The 11,735-nt window shown below is 52.2% G+C and overlaps 1 protein-coding gene and 1 pseudogene across 1 annotated transcript; one reads left to right on the forward strand and one right to left on the reverse strand.

Moving 5' to 3' along the window:
- Positions 1–448: 448 nt before the first annotated feature.
- On the reverse strand, positions 449–7,237 carry LOC105718010 (UL16-binding protein 6-like). The gene is made up of 6 exons (XM_064360358.1): positions 7,153–7,237; positions 5,750–5,803; positions 3,844–4,107; positions 3,335–3,616; positions 2,574–2,684; positions 449–544 (listed from the first exon to the last, which is right to left on the reverse strand). Exons 1-5 carry the CDS (start codon positions 7,235–7,237, stop codon positions 2,575–2,577), a joined length of 795 nt encoding a protein of 264 aa, XP_064216428.1. The 3' UTR covers positions 449–544; position 2,574.
- Positions 7,238–8,884: 1,647 nt separating this feature from the next.
- LOC105717857 (store-operated calcium entry regulator STIMATE-like) lies at positions 8,885–11,735 on the forward strand (annotated as a pseudogene).

Here is an 11,735-nt window from a genome sequence, read left to right on the forward strand (position 1 = left end):
CTCACTACATGTATTCAGTTAGATTTTACAACAGAGGTTCTAAGTTAACACACTTGTGGCTAATTAATATGGTTAAAACAATGGTTTTATGACTGATAAAAGTTTAGGTTCCAGGCCCAGAGTAAACACTATTAATGGATAATTCCCCTTTGACCTCCCCGAGAGGACCATCCAGCACAAACATCAGTAAACAGAGTACAGACAAAGGGATGAGGGGTAAACAGACTTAAACTGGGAAAGTCTCTTATCTCTCTCTTTCCTATGCTAACGTAAATAACCCAGCTGCCTTCAGCCTGCCCCAGTAAAATCTTTGGCCTTCCAAAAGGTTTGAGATTACAATCTATAACTTTTCCTAATATTTAATATTTTGCCAGCCACCCTGAGCGAATCTCAACACCTGAACAAGAAGATCTCCCAACAAAGTGACATGTGAGTCCTGGCTTCATGGAGGTGACCATTCCCGCAGGAGGCAGAGCTGGCGAAATAGCCTGGAGTGGTCCGTGTAAAATCCAGAAGGTGACACTGTAACATTTTTAAGACAACCCTAAAAAAAAGAGATATCCGAGAATGTATTTATTAAGTAATTAGGACCAAACAATAAATATTGATCACCTAGCAATTTAATCACCATTTAATCTATATTTAATTTAGTCACAATTTAAGAAAATATTTTACATAAATTGATAAAGTAGTATGTTTATTTCATTTTTAAATAAGCACAAGTGTTTACTAACAGACCTGTGTTCCTACTGGGCACTGAACAACTTCTCAAACCTTGGAAGCGGATTGGACACAGACGCTCTCATTTCTATTTCACACCTATTTTTGTAGGGGTTGTTGGCTTTTCATCACAACTGTTGAAAGCGCAGACTGTAAAAATACCATGCCATCTAAAGCAATGGTGCATAGTCCAATGTTGAGAAGACAAGTACTTCCTGTCGTGTCCAGCAGATGAAACCACTGATCTTTCATATATTTCCATAAGCCCAAAGGGTTTGCTCACAGTGACTTTGTGCCCTGAGCTCCTTGGCACACAGCTTGTGACATCATAGTGGATGAGGGGTCCATAAAGAGTTTATTTTTTGAGGTTAGAGCAGTTCCTTCCACCCTGCAGATCAAGGTGCCCTGAGGGCAGAGCAGAGGGTGCGCTCTGGTGGCCCCACAGTTCTGCCCCAGGGGAGAGGTTTCTCTGCTGCTGCAGCAGAAACCAACAGGACGCTGCTTCATCCCAGAACCCAGGGGACCAGAAGGGGTCTGAGTGCTTCAGATCACACAGTGACATCCTGCTTGACGGCTTCAGAAATCTTTCATGAGCTGAGAGACAGCCGCTGAGGTGACACGTGAGTGGGCAGGATGGGACAGACACAACTCACGAGATGACACCCAGTTTCTCCTGTGTTTTTATGTATGTCTGTGTGTGCACGAGCGTGTATGTGTGTCTGGGTCGATAATTGTCTGTGCACTTCTGTATGTGTGTGTGTTTGTGTGTGTGAATGTGTGTGTGCATGTGTATATGTGCCTGTGTATCATAAGGTGATGTGTGAGACTGTGCATGTGTGTATGTCTGTGTGTGCGTATGTGTCTGTGTGTGTATGGCAGTGTATGCTATACGTATATGTATAAATGGTGAATTCATTTCCTTGCTGATTTGCTGTGGAGGAAGACAGGGACTCCAGGCGGGTTCCTGCCTACCCCTTCTTCCCTACTTTCCCTCCTGACATTCCTTCCTCCCTGTGGAAAGAGTCTATCCCAGTAACTCAGGGTTCATTACTGAAGACTTCTCACAGCTCCCTAAAGTTTCATGATATTACACCCCAGGCCTCCTCCGCATGCTTGTCCCTCTGCCGGGTGCCCTGTCTTCTCCTCCCACCTGACCATGCTGTAATCTTCCTATTCCTGCAAGAACAGTCTGAAATGCCACCTCCAAGAAGCTCCATGCAACTCACCAGGCAGAATGAGTCACCCCCTCTTCTGCCCTCTGATAGCCACAACCACCTCAAGGACCACAGATCAGCAGCAGCAGCTATGTGGGTGTTCGTTTCTGTCCCTGGATTCTAAGTTTCTGGAGGACCGGATACATCTGTCATCCACCTGTAAATCCAGCACCTAGCACAGTGGTTGCCACAGTCTCTTAGCTTCAGAGATGGAATCCCCCTTCCCTTGTCATACCTCATTTAAAGCTGCCATGATGTACCTAACCCAATTAAGAGGACTGAATTCCTGCTGCCTGCAGGCCACACACCCTTCCTGAACAGGAACCTGCTCTGAATCAGGCCTGAACTTGCTAAACCCTCTCAAGCTCAACAGACCCTAAGCCTTGGTACAAGCCCCTTCCTTTCCCTCTGGCCTCTGAAGGTGAGAATCCATCAGAACTCACAGTAGAGCTGCCCAGGTCATTACCAAGAAGTGACATGAGGTCTCGTTCACCTGTCTCATGTCAGGACGGAAAGGTCCCGGCCATGGGGAGGCGGAGGACTCTGGGAATTCTCCTTTCCCATCCTCCCTCCTCACCCATCTGCTTCTTGCTCCCCTCCCAGTTCTGCCCACAGTACCTGTCACTCTAAAGGACTCACCTCAGATGCCAGGTAGGAGGAAGCAGAGGAGCATGAGGCAGAGGCAGCAAAGCATGAGGGTGGTGGTCATGGCCCTGAGTTGGGCTGTGCCTGAGGACACGGTGGGCGGTGCTGAAATGGAAACACAAGCATCACAACCCTTGCCCAGGCCCCACATTTGAAGACACACCTCCTCTGCTCCTGCCACCCCAGGTCATCCTACAAGGCAAAGGTTTTGTCCTCCCTGCTATGGGGCAGCCCCAGAGACAGGTCCTGAGGTAGGAAGGGAGAGGGAGTGTCCCCTGTCCTCAGGGAGCTCACATAGCTGCTAAGGGAAGCAAGGTGATAGCACAGCCCACCCTCCTGCTATGGCGGAAGAAGAGGTGATACCCCAGGGCAGGGGAGGGAGGATCTCTGGGCTGGCATTGAAGGTGGTTTTCAATAATTTTCTGAAACAGACCAGGGAGGGGAAAGGAAACGTGATTCTCAAAAGAGGGTGAAAGGAGAAAGGTCTGAAAACACAGTGACACCTGCAGTTTTGAGGCTGCTGAGAAATCCACAGTGAGGGCAGCAGACGCAAGTGCAGTGAGGAAGAGGAGTCAGGAGGGAGAAGGCAGAGGAGGATGGGAGAGCACAGGCACCCCCAGGAGGAGGCCCCCACGAGGGGGTCATTTTAACATAAATGTGTATATTGGGATCATTGAAGCTGAACTCAAGAACTAATTTCTCGAAGTCACCATTTCTGATCTCATTCGAGATCACCATTTCTTTTCTTCCATTACCTCCTGCACTTGGCTCCAGGGTTCTGTCCATGCCCATCAGGAAGTTCTCAAGCCATCTTGTACAGTCACCCGTTGAGAAGTAATGGAAGGACATGGTCATATCCTTGTCATTCTCCCACTTTTCTTTCATCTTTCTGGCTCCAGGATGAACCGTTGTCCATATTCTGTTCTCTGAGTCAAAGAGCAGGAAGGTCTGCCCATCGAAGCTGAACTGCCAAGATCCACTGCTGTGTCCTCCGGCTTTCTGCTCACAAGACATCCCGGCCTGCAGGGTGAGGGGTTCTGCCCCCACAGAGGAGAGATCAGCTCTAGTCTTGACACATTTTGAGTCCCCATCCTGTTCCCCTTACAATCTCCTGGCCTTACTCTCTCTGCCACATCCTGGCCTTGCCTCTAGACCTCTTGTGAGTGAGATAACTTTCCCATTTGTATTTTTACATGAAAACTATAAATGCCTCTGACCTACCCCTGCATCTGCTCCCTCCTGTCCTGGGCCATCTTAAACTTACCCCTGGGTGTGTAATTCTCCAGCTGAATGCCAAGCAGTTGCTCTGTGAGCATGTCCACCAGCTCTCTCAGTACTGGGTTCTGTTCTTCCCAGGACTTTGTGACATTTAATTTCTTCCCCAGGAGACTGACTGGTGTGACTGTCTTGTTGCCACAGTCATAGTGAAGGAAAGTCTTTTGATCCAACTGGCCTTGAATCGCACACCACCGTGGTGCAGGTCTGAACTTAGGGGTGATGGTGATGTCATAGCAAAGAGAGTGAGCGTCTGTGGAGAAAGGCAGATGAAGGTTGGGTGGGGAGAAAAAAACAGCTAGATAGCCTCCTCCACACAGTGACACAAAGAGAACGCCTCTAGAGGGCTGGGCTGGCCCAGCAAGGAGTGCCCCCTCCAGAACTGTGGTGTCCACAAGTTTAAGGTGAGTGCTCCCCCCTTGCATGAGGACAAGGAGGAGGAGGTCTCTGCCTGCTGAGAAAACACATGTCCCCAGAATGTCCCCCTGCCCCTCTGCCCACATTGGTCAACACATGACCTTGCTAGAGAGGTGCCAGGCCTGCTAGAGGAGGAAGCGCCTGCATGGCAGAGGATCTTTGGCAGCAGCCCATGTGGACTGTGGGAGGTGGGAGGGTGTAGGGGCTGCCCCTGAGGATGCTGGTGCATGGTGCGATGGAGTGAGGATGGAATCCACTTGGATAAAGCAGAGTTAATTGTTATGGTCACAGGATTTAACATGTTGGCAAAGCCCCTTGTGATGGTGCCCTTCTACTATGAGGATGCCTTCCTGAAACCTTGGACAAAGGGATGGTCCACAGAGCAAGAAACAGAAAATCTGAAAATCTAAGGCAGGTAGGAGAGGGAGGGATCACAGGCTCAGAGACGTGCCCATGCCAGAGGGGTCTGAGTGTGAAAATCCAGAGCAATGTCCACCCACTGTGCTCACGGGAAGCCTGGAGGACTCCTGTCTACCCAGCATATAAAGAAGGTCCCGGGAGAAGGCACCAGAATGGGAGGAAGCTCAGGGATGCCTGTTGCTGAAGGCCAGGGTTGGGGGTAGGAGATGCTGTTCCTGAAATGGGCTCCCAGGAGTAATGGGATAAGAAATCCTGAAATAACAGATTCCAGGTGAAGGCTGTCAACTGTCAGGAACAAGGAAGGTGCCATGATGGAAATGATTAGAGAAGTCCCAATGCCAGCTGAGGACCTCAGCCATACAAAGCTATGCCCATGGCTCATAGAACTAAAGGGTCCAAGATCCAAAAGACATGGAAACCCAACCCAGATACTGCTGGATTTAAATAATTACACCAACCAGAGATAAATGATGGATAACCAGGAGGCTGAAAGTAGCCAGTCCATCAAGAACAAGGCTGCTTTGCCCAATTTGCAGAATTAAGCCACTTCTCAGACCCTCAACCCATCACTAGAAGAAGACACCAGTTTCCAGTGAGGAAGGACCCTTTAACCCCGCAGCAAGTGCAATGATTCTTTGGGACCTTCCACAAAGATATTTATGGCCACTAGAGTTTGCAGTGAAGGGCAATGTAAATATGTGAAAGTGTTCGGGGAATGTATTCTCCATTGTAACTACTGAACTCTGCTGTTGCAGCTCAAAAGCAGCCACAGACAATCCATGAATGATGAGCAAGGCTGGACCTGCTTAAGTGCCCAATGACCCAGGGCCCCCTAAGATCCTAGAGGTACGTGTGGTTACAATGTCTAACTGGATAATGACAACACAGATTCCGTGTGAATGTTCAGAGGCAAGGCAATGCCACTCACAGCGGGGAAATCTCAGCATTAACAAGTGGCTCCTGTAGAGTACTGTGCCTTGGCAGAGATGGGGCCTTTAGCCATGGAAGGGCAGTGACCATGCCGCCTCAGAGTTGCCCATCACAGGTGGGCTCCTCACCCTCTAGGTCATTAAGAAGATAGGCCCGGCGGTGAGAAGACGCAGGTGGTTCTCCTGGGATGGGCAGGAGCAGGGCCACAGGGAACCAAGACACTGCACAAGCAGTTGTCCTCTCACCCTCAGCTCAAACCTGAGGCTTCAGGGAGGTCCCTGGTGGATCACAGATGCCACTCGGCAGCAAAGGAAGGAAGAGTAGGCCCCGAACCATGGGACCCCACTCCCATCACATCCATACCACCCAGAAGCCACAGGCAAGGTAGGACCACCTTCTACTCTCCAACTGACACCTGAGACACCACTTGGAGATGACACTTTAGGGGATGGGGCACTCTTCGCTGGGATACTGTACCCCCCTCATCTGGGGACAGCAACCTAGGACAGGGTCTGAATCTGGTCCCCCCTCATTTGCAGGTTGCCATTGCCTGCTGCTGCTCTACAAAAGAACAGGACTTGACACAGAGACAGAGAAGCCAAGGCCTGCAAAAATTACAGGGCATCCTACTTCCCTTTCTAGAAAGGGTTTCCTGACCTCTGTCTACACAGTGACTATTCTCTATGATGCTGGCTTCCCAGTAGGAAGAACAGGCTGGTCTGGACCCCAAGAGGGGAAGTGGGCACCTCTACTCACCAGAGTTCCCAGGGTCATCCTGGAGGAGATGGTGCTTCCCATCCCCTCTGCACAGGTTCTGTGGGGAGCTTGGGCTGTGTTTGCTGGGGTGTGTCCTCAGGCAAGAGGCAGAAGGTGCCACATGGTGTAGGAGGTGGTGAGGGCCCCTTCATGGATGGGGAGACCTCTGGGGTGACCCGCTGGGCTGAGGTGGGGAGTGAGAGGATGTGACCTGGGTGGTGGCAGTGGATGTTAGGGGAGGGATGGGAAGTGTCTGCTGAGCCCCTGGGTGCAATGAGTGTCTGCAGGACAGCGCAGGGGAAAAGGGCAGGAGCCCTGGGGGTGCTGGAGGATTTGTGTGTGGAGAGCTGGTGAGAGTAGAGCAGGTCTGTGGGAGTGTCTGTGATATTGTCCCTGTGGAACTCCCTTTTACCCGTGTCCTGACCCTAGCTCAGGTTGCGGGGTCTCTGGTTTCTTCTTCCCGAGGGCAGGTGGGACTGCCGGGCTGCACTAGGGATCCCCGCCCCACCTCGCCCTCTGCAGCCCCCTGGCGCCTCCACCCTCCTGAGGGTCCTTTCCCGCCTCCTCTCCGCCCCGCTCCTCGCCCCGGGGGTGGGGAGACGCAGCCGCGGGAAGCGGACCCGAAGGGAAGAAGCCGCGGAGCGAACTGAGCGGCGGCGCAGTTCGGGGAGATCGCTCTCTTCCTTCTAGAAGCCTCCCCTCCTCTGAAACCCGCTGCAGTTCGCAGCCCCCCGGGTTTGGTCCCGCCTGGCTCAGGCTCCACATCCGAACTCACCTGCCCGCCCGGCCCCGGACCAGCAGCACATTAGGAGGAGAAGCGGCGAGCACTGAAGAAACGCGGGGCAGGCGGATCCCGACATTTCGGAATCCAAGGGACGGAAGACGCGGAGCCCAGCGGAGCGATCGCCCGGCGGCTCGCAGGCTGCCTGTACTGCCGGGGAAGGCCGTTAAAAACTCCAGCCACTCCCACACGTGTTCTGCCCCGCCCCTGGGGATGCGCCCAGCCAATCCCCACAGGAACCCCACCCAGTTAACTCTGTAGCAACGGCAAGGCCAGCCTCTGAGATTTGAGGTTTTGGCTGCCTGCTAGCGCCAGAAATCCTTCCAGGACCGCCTCAAGTAGGGACGACACTATTTTTTTTCCAGGACCGCCTCGTGTAGTGACCACAGTATTTTTTTTTCGTTGTTTATTAACCCAATGTGGACACCGATGCACAGAAATGTGAAGAAAATGCACAGCAGTGTTCAGCGGCGTCGGGGTCTCCCTGTCCTCGCCTGGACCCGCGCGACACCCGCCTTCCCTCTCCCTGCGCTGAGGAGTGACCGCCTCCCCGCCCAATGCGCAGCCCCAGGCTCTGTCCCATCTCCGCGGCCTCTGCCCAAATCCTGAGTGGACGTGGTTATAGCCCGGGTAGGTTTGTTTGTTTGTTTTTCTTGGTGACTCCGCCCAGGCTGGAGTGCAGCGGTGCGATCTGGGTTCACTGCAACCTTGGCCTCCTGAATTCAAGAGATTCTCCTGCTTCAGCCTCCAGAGTAGTTGGGACCACAGGTGTGCGCCCCCAAGCCCGGCTAATTTTCATATTTTCGTGGACACAGGATTTCACTGTGTTTCCCAGGCTGGTTTCAGACTCCAGGGCTCAAGTGATCAGCCCGCCTGGGCATCCCAAAGTGCTGAGATGACAGGGGTGAGCCGCCGCGCCTGGCCCGGAGCTAGATTTTATTCCAGAAGCACCAGGCTTTCAGAGGCTTCAAACAACATATTTTTCACTAAACAATTGGTTAAGATGGTAAATGTTATGTTCTACGTTTTTATAAAAATCAAACAACTTTAAAAAATTATCTTAAAAATGTATGTCATTCTGGGATCTGTCCAATGCGATTAGCAAAAAGACTCTGCTCATTGAGATTGAGGACAGCATTAAGATCCTGTCTCCAAAATCACAAAATGCGAGACACTTTGCAGATTTAGAAAGCACATCAGAGAGATTGGCCCTGAGATCCCCTTAGAACAGCGCTGCCTCCCACCCCCACCCCCACCCCCACCAGGTCTGGGGATGGCCCAGGGGGCTCAGCAGAGCAGGTTCAAGTGAAAGTGCCCCATGGTTCCCAACTGCCAGTGGTTGCTTTTGGCCTGTTCCCCCTGGGCAAGGGCCAGCTATCCTTCAAAGCTGGGCACAAGTACCCCCTCCCATGTCTGTCCCTCAACTTCCCACAAGAAAGAGCACCCTCCTGCTCCCTAAGACCTGGATCCACAGTGAGTGCATCTGGATCTCCCTGTGTGATAATTGCTCACACATTTCTTTGCCTCTCTGCTAGAAGCATGAGGTCTTTGAGAATATGCTAGATTTGTTTACAGCTTTTGAGAGAAGAAAGCCCTAGTGGCCTACTCTTGCTCAATCAGAATGTGATCAATTGTTTTTCCCTTGGGAGCAGGAGGTGAGGGAGGGGTCTATGCATGTGTGGGGCTCACTTTGCACACCCGTCTGTGGTCAACCACACCCGATTCCATGGCTGTACCCACATCTCTGTTCAGTCCATGGATGGTCCCTGCAGCCATCCTCAAAGGGAAGCCCCAAGTGGATCCTTGTCTTAATCATCATGAGGGCAGCTGGAAGTGGTGGCAGAAGCCAGAGGGAGGTGAGGGGCCCAGTGGCCCCTGGCAGCTGGGGAGGGCTTAGCCTAGGGTGAGGACTGGACACAGCCCCTGAGCCCCACTCTGCCCCAGTCACTCAGGAACATCCTCCTTCCTCTTCTCTCTCAGCCTCTCCTCACCCTGAGAACTGCACCCACAGTTCTGAATGGGACTGTCCCTGCCCTGCCCCATCTATTCCTGGTCCAGCTCAGCAATGACCTTGGAACTCCAGCAGCAGCTCAGCACCCCTGTTTCTGAGTCAGCTCTGCTCCAGTCAGGGCCAGAATCTGGAGTGTGCAGAGGCCGGATGGCAGGGGCATTGTCCCAAGACTAAGCTGTATTCCTAGGGGGTTCCCAGAGATCTGGCCTCCTACTCCTAGACAGCCTCTTCAGTCAGCCTCCACCTCAATGGCGTCTACCCAGGCACCTTCCCTGGGAATTACCTCCAACATTTTCCCCTGGGTCGTCACAATCCTTGGAAGCCTCTCCTTCCTGGGGTTATACCCAGTTCCTCTGCTCTTCTCCAGTGAATGGAATCTCCTTCTTAATCCTGGGAGGAGGGGCTGGGAGACCCTGGTACACCTAATTCAAAAGGAGCGAGTGCAGGGCTGCTTTCCCACAGAAAGTGACTTGGGTTCCAGGGATTAAGGTGGAAGGCAAAGAGTAGAGGCTGTTCATGAGAAGGATTTTTAAAAAGTCAGGCCCATGGACCCGTGGGGTTCGAGTCAGGGCCCTGAGGCAGCTCCCACAATTGACCCATGTAACAAACCTGCACGTGTACTCTTTAATCTATAATAAGAGTTGAAATTAAAATGAATAAAGAAAATAAAATTACATGCGGAAAAAAAAAAAAATGGGTTTAACTGACAGGAGTGAGAGAGAACCCGGCACTATTCTAACCCTGCTCTAGGCCAGGAACCATGGCTCATGCCTGTAATCCCAGCACTTTCTGAGGCCGAGGTGGGCGGATCATCAGGTCAAGAGATGGAGACCATCCTGGCCAACATGGTGAAACCCTGTCTCTATTAAAAGTACAAAAATTAGCTGGGCACGGAGGCTTGCGCCTGTAGTCCTAGATACTTGGGAGACTGAGGCAGGAGAATTGCTTGAACTTGGGAGGCAGAGGTTGCAGTGAGCCGAGATCACATCATTGCACTCCAGCCTTGGTGACAGAGTGAGACTCTGTCTCAAAAATAAATAAATATTTTAAAAATAAACAAACTCTAGTCATTTAAAATAATCTTGAGGTATATAATCATAATCTTATAAAAATTACATATGATTGTACCAAAACCTTAACATTAAACACCGTGTATGGAATTTCAGATGATTTCCACCTTGTTCTTCATATCCTTCTTTTTTGTTCTATTTTCAAGTACCATTTTTCATTTATCCTCCAGAAGTCATTGCCTCCAGGCGTTCCCCTCTGCATCCACCCCCGCCTTTTCCACTGTCCACCTCAGCCCTTCCTCTGGTCTGGGACTGTGGCTTCCTTGTTACTGAAGGCACAAGAGCTGCATTCAGCCTCGGGAGAGAGGATGCAGGGTAGGTTGGTCCTGCCTGCGTGGTCTGGGCATTGCAGAGGAGCCTCCCAGCTCAGGCAGACAGAGTTCAGCTCTATTGCAGACGGCTGCGTTTCTCCACCGCCGGAGCCACACCAAGCCAACGGTGCCCCTTTCCTGATTAGCCTTTTTCTCACTCTTCCCAACTCCTACTTGAAAATTCATATTCTGGGTTACGCGCGGCCGCACAGTCGGCCGCCGCCGGGCTGAGGTACAGACTGGAGCTCTGGCTCGGGCTCCCAGCTGCGAGTTTGGCGAGCCTCCCGCCCCTCCCGCCAGGCAGGCCATGCAGGGCCCCGCTGGGACCCGGGAACTCCAGCCATGGACTGCCAGGCGGGCCGCCCTCCACAGTCGCGTCTGGGAGGGTGCTCCTGCACAGTCTGGGCATCTCCCTGCAGGGGCTGCTCAGCGTCGTGACCTTCAGCACGTTCATGCTCAGACGCTTCAGAGAACCAAAGCAAGAAAGACGTCCGTGGAGGATTTGGGTTTTAGATACTTTCAAACAAGCCATAGGAACGCTGTTCACCCACTTTGCAAAGGTATACCCAGCAGATCTCGCTGAGGACTCTTGTTCACTGTGCCTCACAGCTTCCTCCTGGAGCTACCGGGGGCAGACCGCTCCTCTCCGTGGGGTGCGCGCCCCCAGCGTCCCGGGGGAGTGGCATCCTTGGGAGTCCCTGCGCTTCAGGGAACATGGAGACCCTCTGCGGCGTGGAGCCTGGGTCGGACAGTGCGCTCTTTAAATCTTGATCTTGATTTTTGAAAAATCTGTCGTCTTCATCGTCCTCCTAATACTTCAGTGGAAAATGGTGGCCCTGTTGAATCCCATTGAAAACCCAGACTTGAACTGGCCATCGTCATGTTGATCATCCCCTTCCCACCATTGACCCATGTAACTTTGTCAATGTTTTGATGTTTTGGGTAGTGGACACTTTCCTCATGAGAAAGGGGAAGACGAAAGCTAAGCTACAAGAAAGGGGCGCCAACCAGGAATGGGAGCCAACCAGCAATGGGAGCAAGGTCCGCTACTGGAGGGCCATGTCCCAAGAAGAGTCTGAGTCTGAGATCCTGATCTTTAGGGATAACCAGACCCAGGAGTCCCACGTGGAGGAGGACCTCGGCAGACTGACCCCCCACAAGCCGCCGCTTCGGGCTGCCCCATGA

This window comes from Aotus nancymaae, unplaced genomic scaffold (genome assembly GCF_030222135.1).
Source record: "Aotus nancymaae isolate 86718 unplaced genomic scaffold, 86718_ANA_hifiasm-v0.15.2.pri h1tg000040l, whole genome shotgun sequence".
Classification (NCBI taxonomy): Eukaryota; Metazoa; Chordata; class Mammalia; order Primates; family Aotidae; genus Aotus; species Aotus nancymaae.